Source organism: Lycorma delicatula, chromosome 1, assembly GCF_047948215.1.
Source record: "Lycorma delicatula isolate Av1 chromosome 1, ASM4794821v1, whole genome shotgun sequence".
Lineage (NCBI taxonomy): Eukaryota > Metazoa > Arthropoda > Insecta > Hemiptera > Fulgoridae > Lycorma > Lycorma delicatula.
In genome coordinates, this window is record NC_134455.1 from 302,118,278 (window position 1) to 302,137,195 (window position 18,918).

General features: G+C 35.8%; 1 protein-coding gene across 1 annotated transcript in view; it reads left to right on the top strand.

Moving 5' to 3' along the window:
• The window catches only part of LOC142333310 (lysozyme 2-like), a 36,404-nt gene extending 21,341 nt beyond the window's left edge, over nt 1-15,063 (top strand). Inside the window, exons 2-4 of the mRNA XM_075380337.1 lie at nt 5,702-5,887; nt 12,492-12,565; nt 14,562-15,063. Coding sequence (XP_075236452.1) covers nt 5,702-5,887; nt 12,492-12,565; nt 14,562-14,747 — 446 coding nt within the window. The 3' untranslated portion in view covers nt 14,748-15,063. The remainder of the gene's footprint in view (nt 1-5,701; nt 5,888-12,491; nt 12,566-14,561) is intronic.
• Nucleotides 15,064-18,918: the final 3,855 nt, after the last annotated feature.

An 18,918-nucleotide genomic window follows, 5' to 3' on the forward strand; every position in this document is an offset into this window, starting at 1 on the left:
CAAGTTGTATAATAAGCGGTTCAAACATTCAAATGTTTTAGAGTTACATTAATTTTAATTGTAAACAAGATAGCAATTGGTTATCTTTTTGATATTAGAGATTGGTATTTAGCTTAGGTAGATAATTAGCTATATTGTACAGCTAAGCCTAAGCTCAGTAAATTTTTCGAGAAATTACTAGGTGAGTTAGTTTTTACGTTTTTATTCTAAGTGCTAATATTGAGTTATAAGGGGAAATTTCCTTTTCCCGTAATTAAGCAATCCTCCCTTTACAGATAAATCCTTCCTGTTCCACATGAATCTCAACCCTTCGATATTTTACCCCCTTCCCTCTCACCAAATAAGGGGTCGGATTTGGGGACATACATTTACTTGCCCCTCCACCACCCCTTGCGGTAGTATTTGACCTTGCGAAGATGAGGAGCAGATTCTCAAAGGTGATCTTCAGGGCAGCCCCGAGTTTGAAGGATTTGTTAATGCAGGGGCATTTGAAGGCGAGTCAGCTCCTGGATTGCACAGAGGCTGCCACGATCCTTCGGGGCGACAAGTAGGAGGATTTTGTGAGGAAAGTCTTCACTATTGTGATAGATTCGTTGACAGGGGAAGCAAACGTTTCCCACATACTGAAGGGAGTTGCGAAGGGAGTCTCCAAGCGAAACAGATATAGTGTTTGGGATCGAGGAGGGCGACACGGCTCGTCTGTCGCGAAAACGCGGGACGCAGAACGAAAGGACAACGGGTATTTATGTTGACAGGACGGATAAAAGAAGGACTAGGAGGGATAGGTCTGCGAGTACAGCTCCTGCTGATAGGGTGAAAACTCTTGTGGTGAATGCGGCAGACAAATAAGGTAAACAATCCTTTGCAGACCTACATAAAGAAGTAAAAGGAGAAGTCAAGGATGGAAATCCGGAGATTCTCTCTGTTCATAAGGGACAGGGAGATGATCTCTGGATACGGGTTAAAGACGAGGCGGAGGGCCCTCAGAGACTCATTAAGAAATTATAGGAGAGGAACTTCAGGGTGTGCGGGTTGCCTTCAAATCTAATGCAAGAAAATGAAGAATCATTGTTAGAGATTTAGACGCCTTACCACCAGGGAGGACGTGGTGAGAGCGATGAGGGATATTGTCGATCTGGAAGAGGACGTAGAACAAACCATAAGAGTGAGACCGGCACACTCAGGCACGCTTCTGTGCTCATTAGTGGTAGCGAAGCGGAGAAGCTTTTGCAGAAGAGGCCCCTGTGTGCGGGATGGAGTCCTGTTGAGTGACGCCCGACATGGGGCAGGAAAGGTGCTTCCGATGTTGAGACCTTGGTCACAAGGCCTCCAGGTGCAGGGTCCCGACAGGTCGAGAAACTGCTTTAACTATGACAAAGAGGGCCACTTTAAAGCAGGATGCAGGAAACCGGCGCCCTGCAGGAAGTGTGGCGCGGAGGGTCACATGTATGGCAACTCTCTGTGTAAACAATTAAGGCTCTCCAGCTAAATGTGAATAGGTATCTTCAGGCTCATGATATTCTGTGAGCCATCGCCAGAGATCATGGAGGCGAACTTGTAGTGGTCTTAGAACCGAATCTCGGGGTTCTGAGACATGACAGATCATACAAAGATTCTTACCGATCATGTGCGATTGCTTCTGTGTCTGAGCGAGTTGCTATCAGAGACAGTGGCTATGGAAGAGGGCTTGTCTGGGCTGTGGTGGAGGAAGTGACTTTTTTCATTTGCTATCTCTCACCGAATATACCAATACTGCAGTTTACTGAGGTGGTTGAAGAATTATCCGCAGCGGTGGGAAACTGTGATGGATTGGTGCTGATAGGAGGAGATTTTAATGCCAAGAGTCCAGAGTTGGCCAACGAAGTAACTAATGAGAGGGTCAGACTCTTGGCAGAGGCGATGGCTTCTGTGAGTATGGCCTGCATCAATGAATTTGGAGTTAATACGTTTCACAGGGGATGCAACGGTCACACTATGAATTTAACCTTCATTGGGGAGTCACATGCGGGTAAGTGAGGTGGCGAGTGCTGGAGGAGGAGACGCTTAGCGAACAAAGATGTATACAACTGGTCGTTGAGCGTCCACGAATCTGCCGCGTTGACACTGTGCAGTCCTGGCGGTTGAAGTCGGCACTGATACCAAAACTAAGAGCAAAATTCGAGCAAGGAAGCGTGAGGGCCCATCAATGAGCGCAATGGGAGAGAATATAACTCGTCTACTGAAACAGGTCAGAAAAGAGTTGATGAAAGCCATCATCAGCTCGAAGAGTGCGAAATGGGCAGAGCTCTATAATGACTTGGAGAGGAACCCATTCAGGGATGCTTATAAAATAGTCACGGGCAAATACGGGAAGTCGCTCCCCAAGCTACATGGGGCACAGCTGAGGGACATCTTGCGCGAGCGCTTTCCAGTCGATAACAACTAGCGAAGAAAGGAGATGGTGGCAGATGACATTCCGCCGTTCACGCTGAATGAACTTGAGTACGCGGTGGCAAAACTAAGACCGCGGAAAAGTCCCGGACCGGAAGGCGTCTCGGCGGATGTCCTTATAGTGTTTACCTCGACGTCCTTCCTGACACTACTGGCGCGTTCAACCTTGTCACTCAGTGTGAAAGAATTCCTGGCAGTTGGAAAAAATCTCGTTTAGTGCTGATACCGAAAGAAGGAGAAGGAGGCTACAGACCTATTGCCCTTATTAATATCTTAAGGAAGGCATTCGAAGCCCTCCTAGCTAAGAGGTTAGAGTCGGAGCTGAGTCGGCGGGGAAGTTGATCGGAGAAGCAATACGGCTTTAGAAAGGGGAACTCGACGTCTGACTCAATCATGAAGGTTATTAGGATAGCTAACAAGACGGCCGGCCGTAGGAACGCGACATACAAGGAGAATTCCCCTGGTCAAAATGGTGGATTTTACAAATGCATTTAATAGTGTGACATGGGATGCAATTATCGATAAACTGACGGAAAGGAAGGTGGCTCCTTACCTGATCAGAATGATACAAGAATATCTGTCAGGTAGGGAGATGAAGATTACCTCGGAGAAGGAGGAGGAAGTCGCCGTGACCATGGGGAGAGGGGTATCCCAGAGGTCAATTCTGGGCCCCCTTTTATGGAAAGTGGTCTACGATGGCCTTCTCTGTAGGAGTGTTCCTGCTGGTATTGAGCTGGTGGCGTATGCGAACAACCTCGCAGCGGTGGTGACAGCGAGGGCCATCGGAGGTGAAGACCCGTGTAAATCAAGCCCTGGTGGTCTTGGTAGTGGGGTTGAAGGTAAGGGGTCTGATGGATGTTACCACAGAAGAGTGAGATCTTCCTGATGACGGGTAGGAGGTGGATGCCTCGATTCTCCATTATACTGGAGTTGGTGGACGTGGCCCCCTCGAGGAGAATGAAATACTTAAGTGTTTGGCTCGATGAGACGAGGGTTCACTACTCACATCATGGAGTTATGCAGGAAGGCGAGAAGGGTGTCCTCGTCGGTCGCTAGATTAATGTTGAACGTCGGGGTCCCCCGAGCTTCGAAGAGGAGAATGATTGCCTCCACAGTTTTCTCCGCTATTTTATATGCGGCTCCTGTATGGGTCAAAGCCGTAAGTATTTAGAGAAACAGGGTTAGGATGCTTAGTATCTACTGCAGACTAGCGCTTAGAGTTGTCAAAACATACCGATCGATCTCACTTGAGGCTGTATTAAAGTTGGCCGGTGTGCTTCCAATCGATTTGATAGCCAAGGAACGCTCTGAGAGATACCGAGGAAAAGACTTCTCAGAGACCGAGACTGCACCGATTAGGCGGGCAAGAGAGGTAGGATACGGCCTCCACAGAAAGATGGACGTACAGGTTGATTCAAAGTATGTCTAAAATTGACCTCCTCATGTCCTTGGTCGAGCCAGGACGACCAAGGAGGTCAATTTATGGATGGCCCAATGGCTTTCGGGACATGGGTTGTTCAGTTTCTACCTCCACTCCAGGTGGAGAAAGGAGCTACCTCGCTGTCAATATTGCAAGGAAACAGATGATGTCGAGCACACCTTTTTAAGGTATTCCTAAGTAATGGGAATCATGACAGGCTCGAGAGAGGGCAGGGACCTACGTGTAAGCTGATTCCGGGGTGTCCTCTCTAAAAAGATGGAAGCAGAAGTGAGATGATTGGGTGGTGTACGGTTCGAAGGGGGCGGTGGAAGGCTAGCTCTCGGGGTTGGCAGCGGGGTTCAACAGGATCGTTGCTGCTGGCTGCTCTCGAGGAGACACCGGGTGTACCCGAGGTCACGAGTGGTGATGATGCGAAACCGAACGATGATTCCTTCACCACTTTGAGAGTGGGGGAGGGTTTTTAGAGGGTCCTCGCCTTCAGCGGGAAACCTCACACGCCCAGCAGTACAGACTGCTGGGCGTCTGATTGCAGATTTTCCCTCCTCCAACGCAAAATGAGATACGTAGTACAGTCGTCACGCCGAAACTAGTAAAACTTTTTTCGTATTATCTGATTAATTATTGATTGTTGTAAAACTAAGTTAAACCAAGATAATAAAAAAAATTCCAAGTTACTCTTCTTCTCTTTGTCAAAATAAGAATGAACAAAAATGCTACGAATATTTTAATAATCGATTTGGAAAGTCTTTCAGAATTGTGGAATGTAAAAAATGATGATTATAAAAATCGTACAAAACGCACCGGTAGAATTTCTTGCAGATTAATATAGCACCAACCAGGAAGAAAGAACCTCGGAAACTAAGAATTCTAAGAATTCAGTTACAAATGAATGACAAAGAACTTTGAAGAGGAAATTAGATCAGGTGAATTAAGTAATAGCGAATGAGAAGAAATCTCAAAGATTTTTATAACTGTACAAACTTTGTTTTCTTTTTACTCATCCTTTTGTCCACACTTCTTTATTTCTTCGCTGTTTTCTTTTAATAATAAAAGGGGTTACGACGGCTGCTACAATACGATCGTTCTTGTTGACTGATTTTCATAAACTGCTGTTGGTCGAGTGTTCACCCAGAATAGCTGAGACTTGGAATCGTTTAAGACCTGGAAACTAGACGTATCGACGGTCTAGACTAAAACTTGTACTACGTGTGGGCAGGAAAGACGCCAATTATACAAAAATGTCGTCGTATATCCTTGTGAAAAAGCTTAGATTTTATTCTAAAATTTTGGTTGAAAAATGAATATTTATGAAGAGGAATTAAGAAATTCGTTATTTGGTAATTTAAGTAAATAGAAAATAGTAAACGTATTTACTAAAAATGATATGATTCACTAATTGATAATATAATTTTGAGAAAGAATGAAAAATTTAGAAAAATATGAAGTTATTACATACAGATTCGAATTAAGTTTGGTATAATAAGTAATCAGTTTACAGCAAAATGACTTAGAACTTACATCCTTAATTTAAGTTTGGTTTTCATTTTGGGTGTCTTTCTGTGCTTTCAAAATTTGTTTCAGTTCCTTTTGTGTTTAATCAGTTTATATGTTATAACTTTGTATAGCAGTTAAGTTACTTTTTTTATGTAAATAGCGTCCAGGATAGCATCAAGTTTGTAACAAAACAAATATTTGTCTGATTTTAAAGGAACTACTTGGTTAAATCATGTAATACTGCTGTCTATTATATGCAATAACAGGCGAGATATTGATTTTAATATAATACTAATCGGATAATATTGCACTGAGTTAATTGTTTTTCTTTTGCAGTTGCGTCAGTTGACAGAAACTCTCTGGGTGTAATGTGTTTAAAGTGCATTTGTGAGACGATATCAAGTTGTAACGCATCATACGGATGTACAGGCCAAGCCTGTGGGCCGTTTCAACTTACAAAGCCATTTTGGTTAGATGCTGGAAAACTTACAATAGCATCAGATAATCCTGACAGTCCTGAAGGTATACTATTTTGCCGTATTTTAAAATATAATATTAGAAGTAATTGGTTTTTTAATTTAAAAATAGTATCTTTTCTGAAAAAAAGGCAACTTTATTGGTTTGTTAAGAATCAAGTCAAAAATCGACCGACATAGATAATGCACCTATAATGCACCTATTTATGCCTAATTATAACAATTAATGGAAAACTTATGTAAAAAAAAAGTAATATTTATTTAAAAATAATTTTAATTGTATTTTCCTATACAAATAAATTGCAAAATTAATTTGGTATAAAATATTTATAATATTTTTATTAATTCAAGTATAACTATGATGATAATCATGATTAGATAAGAAAAGCATTCTGGGAATGAGAAAATTAATTAACTAGACTTATAAGTCTAAAAAAACAATTATTGTTTAGCAGAAATTTACTGGAAAACAACTAGCTTATCTTCAAATAAACATATTATTATTCGATATCTTGTATACAAGGTCATGTATAAAGTATGAAAATGATTTATGTTTTTTATGAGCAAATATTCTTTCAGTCTTAGTCATTATATTTTTTAATTTAGGTAAGTAATTTACTTATTCCAATTTTTATTTTATATATAAGATCCTTCTTTAATTCCTTAGATCAATTCATATAATAAACAGACGAAAGTCTAACATTTTACGAAATATTTCTTCTTCTCTTTATGATATTCGAACGGATATACCTTATTATTGTTATTACTGGCATATTTTGTTAGTGGTAGAATTAACTGAATACAGCGGAACTCACAAAGAACGAGCTCGCTTGTAACGAGACCTTGGTTGTAACGAGTAAAATTACGGGATTTGTTTGGTTTTCTATCTCATTAATGATAAATTAACTTGCTTTTAGCGAGGAACCGACGCATCATAAACTCGGTTATTGCGAGTATGTTCATTTTTTAAAATACTGTAATTCAAAAAAAGTTAAACAACCAAATAACCTCAACGTAAGGGAAATTCCATTCCTTCATTTGCGATTTATACGTAGAGATTATGACATTTATTTATTATTTATTTTATTTTAGGCTTGTTTAGGTCAGGTCTGAAGGTGAACAAATGATTTTGTAACAGGACGTTGTACAGTACGTTCAATTCAAGTCTGTACAGTACAAGTTCCATTGCGGTATTACAAAGGCTGTAGTTATTTTAATTACTCGCGTTTTTCTGTTTGCAAAATTCCAGGAAAGACTGGGGCCAAATAACGATCCATCAAAACCGCCCAAACAGGTTTATCGAACTCTACAGCACGTTTTAAACGATTTAAGTGAAAGACTGAAGAGGAGCGTGGTTAAAGATAAATTTTACCTGTCCTACCGTCACTGATAAATTCAATTTAAAAATACAGTACTGTACCGTAGAATCACTTAAACAAACAGTACTGCGTTAAGTGATGAATTTGTGAAGTATTGAATAAACCACAAAACTGTTTTGATGATTACAGGTACAACATTTTTAAACAAACAAAAATAAACGATTATTTTACGGTTAATTAATTTGTATGCGCAATTAAGTTGTGACGAATTCTGTTAGAATGAAGAAAAAAGAGATAAGAATGATTTTTTAGATTTAATAAATACCGTTTGTACGTAAAAACGAGTGACAAAAATTTTTGTGTGGTGTTCATTTGTTGACTATAAGTAATTTTAATCTCTCTCTAAGGTGTTTTGTTAGTATTAATAATTATTTTTATTTGTTTTATTATTACTTAACTATTTTTATTATTATAATTATTATTCTAATTAAATGATTTCATGACAATTTTATTGTTAATATAATTTAAATATGGTATCTATCTCCTTCACAGATTCAAAGATATAATTGTAATTCACATTTATAATTATTTGCGTATAATACTTCTTGAGATAAATCATAAAAATTCAAATATAAATCAGACTTAGTTGAAGAAGGAAAAAACACAAAAAATAAAATAAAGACATTGACTACAACTGACCTTGAAAAACACTTGCATAACTGACTACACATTTCTTAAATCTATTTTCATTACTAATACAATTATCAGAAACCACAATTAACACACTACCACCTGCTCTTAACAGATTACTTAATATCACATTCCTTTCTGTAAACACTTTATCTCTTACCAGTTTACGTCTATTTAAATTAGGTTTCAAAAAGATTTTGTCAATATCAGCAGCAAGATGATTCTTCATCAGCTTACCAAACAAAACTTTTTCTATTATTAACCCAGATGTATTTGTATTTTATCTATTTCCTTCCAAGCATCTAATAACAGTTTTCTTTCATCGACATTAAATTTTCACTCATGTAAATAGGAATATTTAACGGTTGTTCTAATTTTAAACGCTTAGTATTTAGAAGTCTTTCTTATTTTTATTTTTATATAATACCATTTATTTATTGATCCAGGTAAAGAACAAATTTTACTATTATCGTTACAGGTTCGTTCCCATTTTAATAATAATAGTTGGTCTAGAATCATCAATTTGAAAGTCAAGTGGACTTCCTAACCTCCTCACAGATTCAAAGATACTCTCTCGTTCGTTTAACTTTACATACACTCACTATCTGTCGCCTGTTCAGTCTGTTATATTGTTCATATTTACCCAGCTTCGTCTGAATATTCTTGACTTTTTTCGTTTTCTTTTCTTCAAGAAATAATTTTTACTAAAATTCTTACTAGAAATGACTTAATTGAAATCTTTTGCTCAAATAAAATTCTTAAAACAATTAGTAAATCTTAAAAAAAAATTGTCGAGAGGTTATTATGCTGAAATATCTGAGATTGTCAATGGGATTGTTAATATGGAGATTGTAAATGCTTCTTACGTAGCGTATTATAAATTTTAAGACCAAATCCATAGTTTTTTTTTGTAGTAAGAGGAAAATCTGCAACCAGACGCCCAGCAGCCCGCGCTACTGGGTGTACGGAGTTTCCCGCATAGTGCGGGGACCCACTAATAACACCTCCTCCTTTTGTACAGCAGCCCGGATACCTTTTTGTTTTCTTTTTTTTCTCTCAACTCTCAACTCCACTGGGCCGGACCGACTTGGTGGTATTGCGCCGCCCAGGGGAGTGTCTTTTAACTCTAATAGGCCTCCCCACCTGCCGGCTATATACCGGCATGGCAGGTCGGCCTACCGGTGTAGCTCTTTTGAGAGAGTAATCATTGGTTTTTTCCCAAGTTTAGACACCACACCATACCTCGTGTGTCATGGTGTGGTGCCGGGTCTTTTCCTAAATCACTTATTTTCCTTAACCCTATCTCATACCCTTAGAGTCCCCAGCGGCTCATCAGAACCGACACATCTCGGCATGCCGACCCTCCCCGCTGGGGCTATCCACCCAAACCTAACTGCAACTAATAGCCCATCTGTCGCTCATCTTCATTCTTTTTGGAGATAACCCTTTTTACAAAATCAGCAACTCTTCCCCAATTCTCTTCGCTAGCTAACATAAATTCTACTATATTGGTTGGTTACAATTATATAAGCGCCGCATTAATCCTTAGCTCGGCCCATCTGTTACAGTCAAAGATGGTGTGCTCGGCGTCATCCAGTTCCCCACAGTACATGCACCCAGGATCTTCTCTTCTCCCAACTTTGTGCAAATAGTTGTTAAAACATCCGTGCCCTGTGAGGAACTGGGTCAAATAATATTCCACCTCGCCGTGGTTTCTCATGAGCCAGGGTTTAACCATTGGTATAAGAGTCTTGGTCCAACGGGCAGCTGCTTAGCAATCCACACGCTTAGCAACTCTCAACTCCACAAACGGCATATTCGTTAAGAAGAAGGCAGCATCAAAGGAAATAGTCCGGTAGGCGGATATAACTCTAGGGTCATCCTTCTTAGAACCCTGCTCAACGACGTCCTATATCTACCGAATCGTAAAGCTTGCTGCCAGATCGGCGGTGCATGCAGGACTACAAAAGACACCGTCGTAGCAAGGAGCTTTCGCTTTGATGCCGCCGGACCTCCCACATTGGCCATCAACCTTGTCAGTGCACCGGTCGTCTTTTCTGTTTTGTTAACCAGTTCATCCACGTGCCTGGTGAATTTCCTTTCATGATCCAACCAGACACCTAGATATTTCGCGCATCTGACCAACACTTCCGTTTCCTTGGCAGTGAGTGTCATTCCCTTTGCCTCCAGGCAGTCCTTCACCATACTAATGGCCCGGTACCTTAGCTACCAGCTTCTGTGAACCCTTGTCCATCACGACTAGTGCAACGTAATCAGCAAATTCCACCCCCTCCACCCTACCCGGCCAATCGAGGTCAAGGATACCGTCATAAACGAGATTCCACAATAGAAGCCCCAACAGGGAGCCCTGAGGCACCCCTTGTTCCATGAAGAAGTCCAAATATGCAGTCTGCCGTCGAAACAATGATTTTACATTGCGACAGATAACTCTGAACCAACCTCACTCACTAAGTAGCGGGAGATCCTTCTCTTTCCAAGTTCCTGCAGTATCGATGACCACTTGCCGGAGTTATAGGCATTCTTTACACCAAGAAAGACCAACAACGGAATCATCTTTGTGCGTCTAGAACCACTGACTGCAGAGTTGATTATGGAGATGACCCGTTTTAGTGCATCTCCCCTCCTGAAACCATACTGTCGATCCGAGAGCTCGCCTGTTGCTTCGACTTCCTGCTTAAGTCATCCCAAAAGAAGTTCCTCGAAGAACTTTCCTAGGGAATTCTCCGGCGAGGAACATCCAGGTAACTGTCTCCGCAGAAGTTCTTCTTTGTATTTCTGTTCGTTTCTCTCTTGGCCTTGATTCTGTATTTTTGAAGAAGTGTATGGTTTTCAGCATCAAGGCCAGAGCGTTTGTCTAACAACCTCTTATTCGAAACATTCCCCACAATGAAAGGACACCGTACCTATGCCTAGGTAACCTGCCTTTGGATGAAGACATGTTGGATTAATCAAGACAATAAATATTACCAGGATAATAAATAATAAGAGTAACAAATATCTCACAATTAGCAGGTATTAAATACTGATAATCAGTTAAATTAGGAATTATGAATAAATCGCTAGATAAAAGTATAAGTAAACAAATATTCCTTGGTAATGTAAACAACTCTAGCAAAGTACCGAAATGTTCATTTAAATGCTAATATCTATCCAAAATAAAGAATTTCTATGTACACCTTCACAATATGAAGTAGCAATTAAGAAATATAATAAGAAAATCCAATTAATAATCGCCAGATAAAAGTGTAATGATTGTGCTTGTTATGTAAACAAATCTCTCGCAACAATGTAAACAAACCCTAGCAGTATACTGAAATGTTTATTTAAATGCCAATATCTCTCCAAAAATAAAAGAATTTCTATGAACAGCTTACAATATGAAGTGGCAGTTAAAAGGAACACTAAGGAAATCCCAATTTACAAGCTGAATGGCTTGAAGGAAAAAAATGTGAATAGTTCAGTCACCCTAGGTAGACAACTCCACTGGGTTGGTCTAGTGGTTAACTCATCATTGAAAATCAGCTGATTTTGAAGTCAAGTTTTAAGGTTCAAATCCCAGTAAAGACAGTTAATTTTATACGGATTTGAATACTAGAGCTTGGATACTGGTGTTTTTTAGTGGTTGGGTTTCAATTAACCTCACATCTTAGGAATGGTTGACCTGAGACTGTACAAGACTACACACTTCATTTACAATCATACATATCATCCTCATTCAACCTCATCCAAAAGAGAGCCTAGGTAGACAATTTGGCTATTCAAACTCGGCTATCAAAACAGAACAACAAATGTCAAACAAAAAACAACACAGAATGGAAAACTATAACAAAAAAAGAACACAAACAACAAACAATAACAAAAGACAACTATAAAATCACTAAAGATGACTTCTAGACAGACTCTGTATGATATGACTACTCTTGACTAGAGATTGCAATCAACTTCCACCAAATCCATATTAGATCAGAGTCAGTGTTCTATAAAGGAAGGATAAAACTTTGCCTCATATTTCAATAGTTTTATTGACTATTGTGTTTTAATATTGTTTTATTCAGTTGAATTAATGTTTATATTTTTATGTTTTAATTAAGAAGGAATTAACATTAAACAATACTGTTGATTCTTGTCAAACTGTAAAGTCAAACCGGTCTGTCAAACCACAAAGTTTGGCTTGATAACATTAATCTTGATAAAAAGAACACTTGAGTGAAAATGACTTAAATAAAAAAAATAATCTCCAAAGGTATACAGAATAAAAGCAGAATTAAACAGATTTCATTTAAAAATAATTTGATTAGTTGATTCATATGGTACTTCTATAATCTGTAGATATCTGAGGAAGCTAAATTTAGACCCATACACACCAGTGTACCTTTGACTTCTGTACTTCTGGGTTATAAAAGTAATGAAAAATTAGTATCAATGTGTAAAAAATTGATAAATCCTTAAAACAAAATAAATTTATTTATTACCAATAATTTGTAATCGAGCAATATCTCTACACAAATAGATTTGATTACACTTAACAAATTTATTCTCAATTCTGAAGATCAACACTATTTCTCTAATATGTTACTGTTGTATATCAAATGGTACTAATATTATTATTTTTCTTTTAAGCATTTAATCATTGTGCAAGTAATCCAGTATGTGCAGCAAAAACAGTCTATAGTTATATGAAGATAAATAAAAAGGTAAGATTTATTTTAGTGTAAATCATAATTTAATATCTTTACATTAAAATCAGGCCTATATTACCAATTCAAATAAATAAATTAAAATTATATTTAAATGTGTTAATCATACAGAAATTAGTTCTTTTTTTCCTTTATTTTGGGGGGCGAAAAACGCCTGCGCGTTATCATCGCCCGGGATTTTTTTTTTATTAAAAAATAAAAGAAAATAAAGCTAATCTAAAAGATGAATAAAACTTACAACTAATATCACAGATAAAATCTAAAATAAAACCAAAAGTTAATAGAATTTAACAAAGTCCGAGATGGGTGTAAAGGGTCCATTCTCAGATAACAAAATGACTAAAAAGAAAACTAAAAACCATAAAAGATCTAACATAAAAATATATACAAAAACATTAAATTTTTTGTTTTAACCCAGTACTACGCAGAAATAGAAACATCCGGTTTAAAATTTCATTATCATTGTACAAGACACTATAGATGTTTCTGGGTAGATTAAATTTACGATGCAACGCCGCATAGAAATTAGTTCTGTGTACTGTTTTTTGACTAGTAAAATTTTCATGTCCATCTAATTGTTATTATAACATTTTTTAATAATCTACTTGAAAAAAAACTGATAATTTTTTGTTTTAACCATGTTTACTAATAAACTATAAATCAGAAAGTGGTGAAATTTTACTGGGTAAAAAGGATGTACTGTATTATTTTTTATTACACTAATTTATTTAAGGGAATTTTAAGATAATTTTAAAAATAAAGCATGGCAGTTAAAACAGTAATATGGGCCTGATTTTGGTTCCTTCATTTAAAAAATTTCATCATATTAAAGTGTCATCAGAATAGTAGTGCAAATTCTTCCTCCACTTCATTAATATATAAAATCCTGTTTGGCTTTTTGAAACTGTATTCTAGATCTAATTTTTATTTTATATCCAGGGGATGTAAGTACAGTGACAGTTGCTATTCTAAGTACATTCAGAGAATGGACATGTAAATGGACATCTTCTGATCTTCTCCTTTGAATCTGAAGAAATGAATGTGCACCCTAGATTTATTGATCAACTTCTGTTGTGTAAGAAAACTGTGTAATTAATTAAGAAAGTGAAGAGATAACTAAATTCTTAAAAACTCTGCTAGAAGCATGTGAATCATTACAACTCCAATTCCAAATGTGATTTACAGTCTCATTCATACTATGTAATATTTATTGAACCTGAACACTAAGATCAAGAAATATTATTAGGAAGGTTACAACATCTTAAAATACTGGTTATTTTTCTAACTGTTAATTCTAATTGTGTCATTTTCATTTATCCCTTTTTTATAATTTGAAAAGATGAAACTATAACATTTTTGTTAGCTGTAAAGTTATAAAATAATAAAAGTACAAAAATCTAAAAAACATTCCTATTACTAATAAAGGTGATGTAACAAATCATAGTTTTTAACATTACAATGTTAAAACTATTATTTTTGGGATGGTTGGTTTGAATTCAACCAAGCATACAGAAGTTGGGTAGGAATGTACAACATTATACAATTTAATACCACTGAATCAAATTTACAAGAGTAAACAACAATATCCAACAATTATTGGAATATCCAACAATTAGAAAGAAATAGCCATAGACACAGGGTGATGTACAAGATGCTTTGTTTCCAAAATTTGTTGACTAGTGCATGCAGAACATAAGAGAATGTGTGCTGTTTAATACATTCAATGTTATGAATTCATATGGTGAATTCAAGTTAGGAGGTTAGCTCCCACTTTATTATCATCAATTTTATTAAACAATGTTTCAGAGAACTAGCTTAACTATGGTATCATTGAATTACTATTTAGAAAAACAGGTAATTCTGAATTTAAAAAAGGATACATTCTAATGTGACTAAACTGAAATATATATTCAGATGGGTCATGGGTTGCTAATTGTTTAGTCAAATTTTGTAATTTTCTGGACATTTTCTTTACTTTTTCTTTTTTTTGTAGGACTGTAACGATGATGGTGATGTGGACTGCATAGATATTTCTCTCATTCATAAGTTTGGATTGGAGAAGACAGATTGTTCACAAAATTTACATCCAACTTTCAAAAACAGCTTATGTTCATGTTTGCGTAAATTTGAAAAGCCAGAAAATATACCTAGTAGTTGTGGTAGTCCCAGTAGTATTTAAAATACATGGATAAATATGGTACAATAAAATTACTTAAATTATTTATTTTTTAGTCTGTAGTTAAAAATGCATTATACTTCAGATTACAGTAATAAAATTTGGACAAAAAATATTTTTATAAACTAAAAAAATAAACTAAGCAGTGATGCAGATAAGAAAAAAAGTGCTTCTATAATTTTTATATTTATTGATAAACTGCCAAATTAGGTTTGTCAGTGATTTATATTGAAACACATTGTGTTTTAGTTAAATATGAATTGTATTAATAATTATATTAAAGATAACACTAATTAAAAGAATAAATTGATTAAGTGAATTTCATAAGTTCAGTATTTTTTCCTTATTACTACTTTACACTGAATTTTGATATTATGCAAATAAAAATTGTTGTTAGATAAGGATCACCTTATCTACCAAGACCACCTTTTGAATACCAGTTCAAGGTATGCTGTAAAAAAGTTACACTGGTTCTTTGGGCTGAATTTAGACATTAAATAGTTTTGCATGTTACATAGTTCTAAAACACTACCTGAAACCAAGATACTGCTAAAAAAAAATTATATACCTACATATATATTTCATATAAGCGATTAATGTAATTCAGAAATACATCCATTTTGCATTTCAGGTGTATTTCTTACATAATTTTTGTTATATGTATATGTTTGCCAGATGTAATAAGTCGACACAAACTTGCTATTCCTTTTTCATGTCTACCTAAAAAATAATCACGGTTGAAGTCTTAATGGCAAATAATCAGACATTTACTATATTCCTTAAATCACTTATTTTATAATATTTTGCTAAATGACTCACAAAAATTCTAGTATAGCTACAAGGCAGCGCATAATGTTACTGAAATTCAGGTATTACTCAGTCTGATGTACAGCACAACCAACCTTTATGTCAGATTACAGTATTTTAGCCTTTCATATTGATGACAGTGGGTTTGAACAAAATCACTTTTCACCTCTTTAAATATGATTAAAAATAATGGAGTTAAAACCTAAATCATTTGAGTGAGTTAGCCTAAATTATTAGTCATTTTTCATTAACTTTAATAAGAAACTAAAACAACACTAAAAATGAGAAAGTTAATATACTGAATGTTAGATGGAAAAATCTAAGTTTTATTCTTTAAAATAACGGGTAAAGGATTTCCTTTTATGTTTTTTAGGAATAAGAATATATTACCTTGAACAAAAGTTTGTTTATTCTGTAGCTAATACAGATACGTGCAGTCTGTAGATAGGATTCAATGGGCGGGGTACAGAACCTGTCATCGGAGCAAAACGGCCATGCGTGGCGACTCTGCAACCCGCTTACAATCTGACGGTTGTTACTAGTTTTAATGATACAGTGTAAAGAGTCAGATTTTGTTTTTTTTTGGTGTGTCACAAAGTAATTAAAATTCAAACGTATTTTGAATACTTTTAGAAGGTATTATTATTTACAATTGCTGTGGAATAAGGACTAAAGCAAGGTTTTGTATAATTTCCGTGTATGAGGGAATAGCCAAAATGATCCCAGTTCTCTTTTCTTCTTGAATTAGGGAAAGAAGAATAAGTAGAATTGGAAAATATAAGCAGAAATACTAATCTTACTCATACCAAAAGTATTAAATTTGATTTAATGATGTTACTCCAAAATTAATTCTTTTGATTTTTTTTTTAAAACAGACTTGAACGTTTGTAATGCAACTTCCGTTTGCCAGAAAACTGTAATTATATACTGAACACTTTCAAATTTTGCTGTCGGTGTATTTTTTCTTACTGTAGCTGCAATAACGGCATTCACTGTAATTTCAGGAATTTTTTGTTGGGTCCACTGATTCGGTGAAATGTTGCAACGTAAAAAGAACTTATTATCCTTCGCTTCATTTCTTCTTAAAAATAAATTTATCTACAGTCATCGCAACTTTTTTTTCTTTTAAAACGTTATTTTAATGAAAATATTTGTTCGCAATGCGAATTTCAGTTAATCATAATAATTCTATAATAAATTCTCATAAATCAACCTTCCTCAACATCGCACTTACTCCCTATTGAATATTGTTTATAACGTTTTTAATACTTAACCAATTTTCATGAAACAAAAAGCATTTTGTTCCTTACAATGGTAGAATTGTTATGTATTGCTAAAATTTTACATAAGATTCACCATTATCCAGCAGTTTCCGTAAACGGATAGTGATGTTTGCCACAGACTTCTGCAGATAATCCAGTGGCAAGTTTTGAAGAACTTGGTGAATTCGCTCCTCTAATTCATCAAAAGTTTTTGGTTTTGTTCGATAAACTTCCTCTTTCTCCCAAATCCCAGAGGAAGAAGTCGCAGGGCGTTAAGTCAGAACTCCTTGCTGGCCATTCAAGGGGGCAACGACGTTCCAACCAGCGTCCTGGAAAATGGGTGTCGAGCCACGCACGGACAGTACTTGCGAGGTGAGGTGGGGCTCCATCTTGCATAAAGATTAGGTCGTTATAATTGTCCCATGTGGTTGCAACACAGTGAACAGAATCTTCAAGCATATCAAGGTACCGTTCTGCATTCATTGTGTCCCAAATGAGATATGGACCCACAACTTTCGTGGATGTCATGCTGTACCACTCTGTGATCTTTGGGCGATATTGGTTTTTTACTTCCCTGTACGAAGTAAAGGAAATATTGTGATGGCGAAAAATTTTGTTTAGTTTGATTAGTTTTGACTAGTTTCGGCATGATGTCTGTACGTACGTACGTATGTATCTCGCATAACTCAAAAACGATTAGCCGTAGAATGTTGAAATTAATGATTTAGGACTTGTAACATTTAGTTGTGCACTTCCTCTTTTGAGTACAATCGACTGGACCAAATCCAAAAACATTTGGATTTTGGACTTTTTCTTAACTGCAGTAATCAGCCCTTAACGAGAGCTTTTCAACGAGATATCATAAGTGGTACTTATCTTCTTTTAATTGGTTCCAGAGTTACAGCCAAATAAAATTTTAATTAATGTAATAATTGGATCTTAGGGGAAGGCATATCGTTTCGAATTGGACTTCATCACCATTTTTTTTTTTAACTTTTTTTTTTTAATTTAAATATATTTTATTAATAATTATTAACCTCTTATTGTAATTTGTTTTTACAGTGAATAATAATTCAATAACAAAAAATAAATGAAGAAATATCAGAAGTTTTTAATGAAATAAAATATTATTTATTTTTAATTTTAAAAAAAATGTGTAATGTAATAATAATAACCCAATAATAACAACTGTGGCGGTTAAGAAACCCCCAACATAAAACACGGCTTCATTTGACCACAGGATATTACCGAAAATATCGGACGAATCTTCCACTAAGTAAGCATCATTTCCCCATATTCCAACCGATGATCACAGTCTTCCGGTGATAATTCCTGGCAAAAATGTGTTTTCCACGGACGAAAATTCAACTCTTTCTTCAGTGTACCACGGACCGCCAATAGTTCGTACCGGGTTGCCAGCTAACCCCGCTCACGCAAGGTTAGACGTTGCGCCATGGTCCGCCACTGATACCTGCAATGATATAAATGAGATATCGTGTAATAAATTCTACTACTGTAAGGAACAAAATAATTTTTGTTTCAGGAAAAGCGGTTAAGTATTAAAAACGTTATAAACAGTTTTCAGTAGAGAGTTAATAGCCGCCCATCCGGTGTACCGGTATATCAATTCGCTTTTTCCGCGTAATGATGGAAAGAATAATTGTTTGAATGTTTCAGATTCATGCTGTAGGTTAGTGATGCTTATTTCTTTGTAAATATTTCCTAATCATTTCCACAAAAAAAGATAATTGCTGAATTATCTAACGAACCGTAAAATCGTTGCAAGTCTGTTTAGTAATTAACACACTACAATCTTTAATTAGAAAAAAATATTTGAATGTATCTAATTTAAATAAATAATTTATGTATCGTTATATATCATTTGTTTTAAGTGTGATATATAACATGTTAACGCTGTATTATCACTTTTAATTAGTGTTAACAATAGTTAAAATCATTAATTTTTATGAAATGACAATTATCAAATAATTGTGAAAAAATGAATTAAATACTGTGGAAAAATTAAAGTTTTCCTTGTTTATACCAGTGAATAATGTTTTTATTTTATACAATGTTGTGGAGGGGGTTTTTATATACTACGTAAG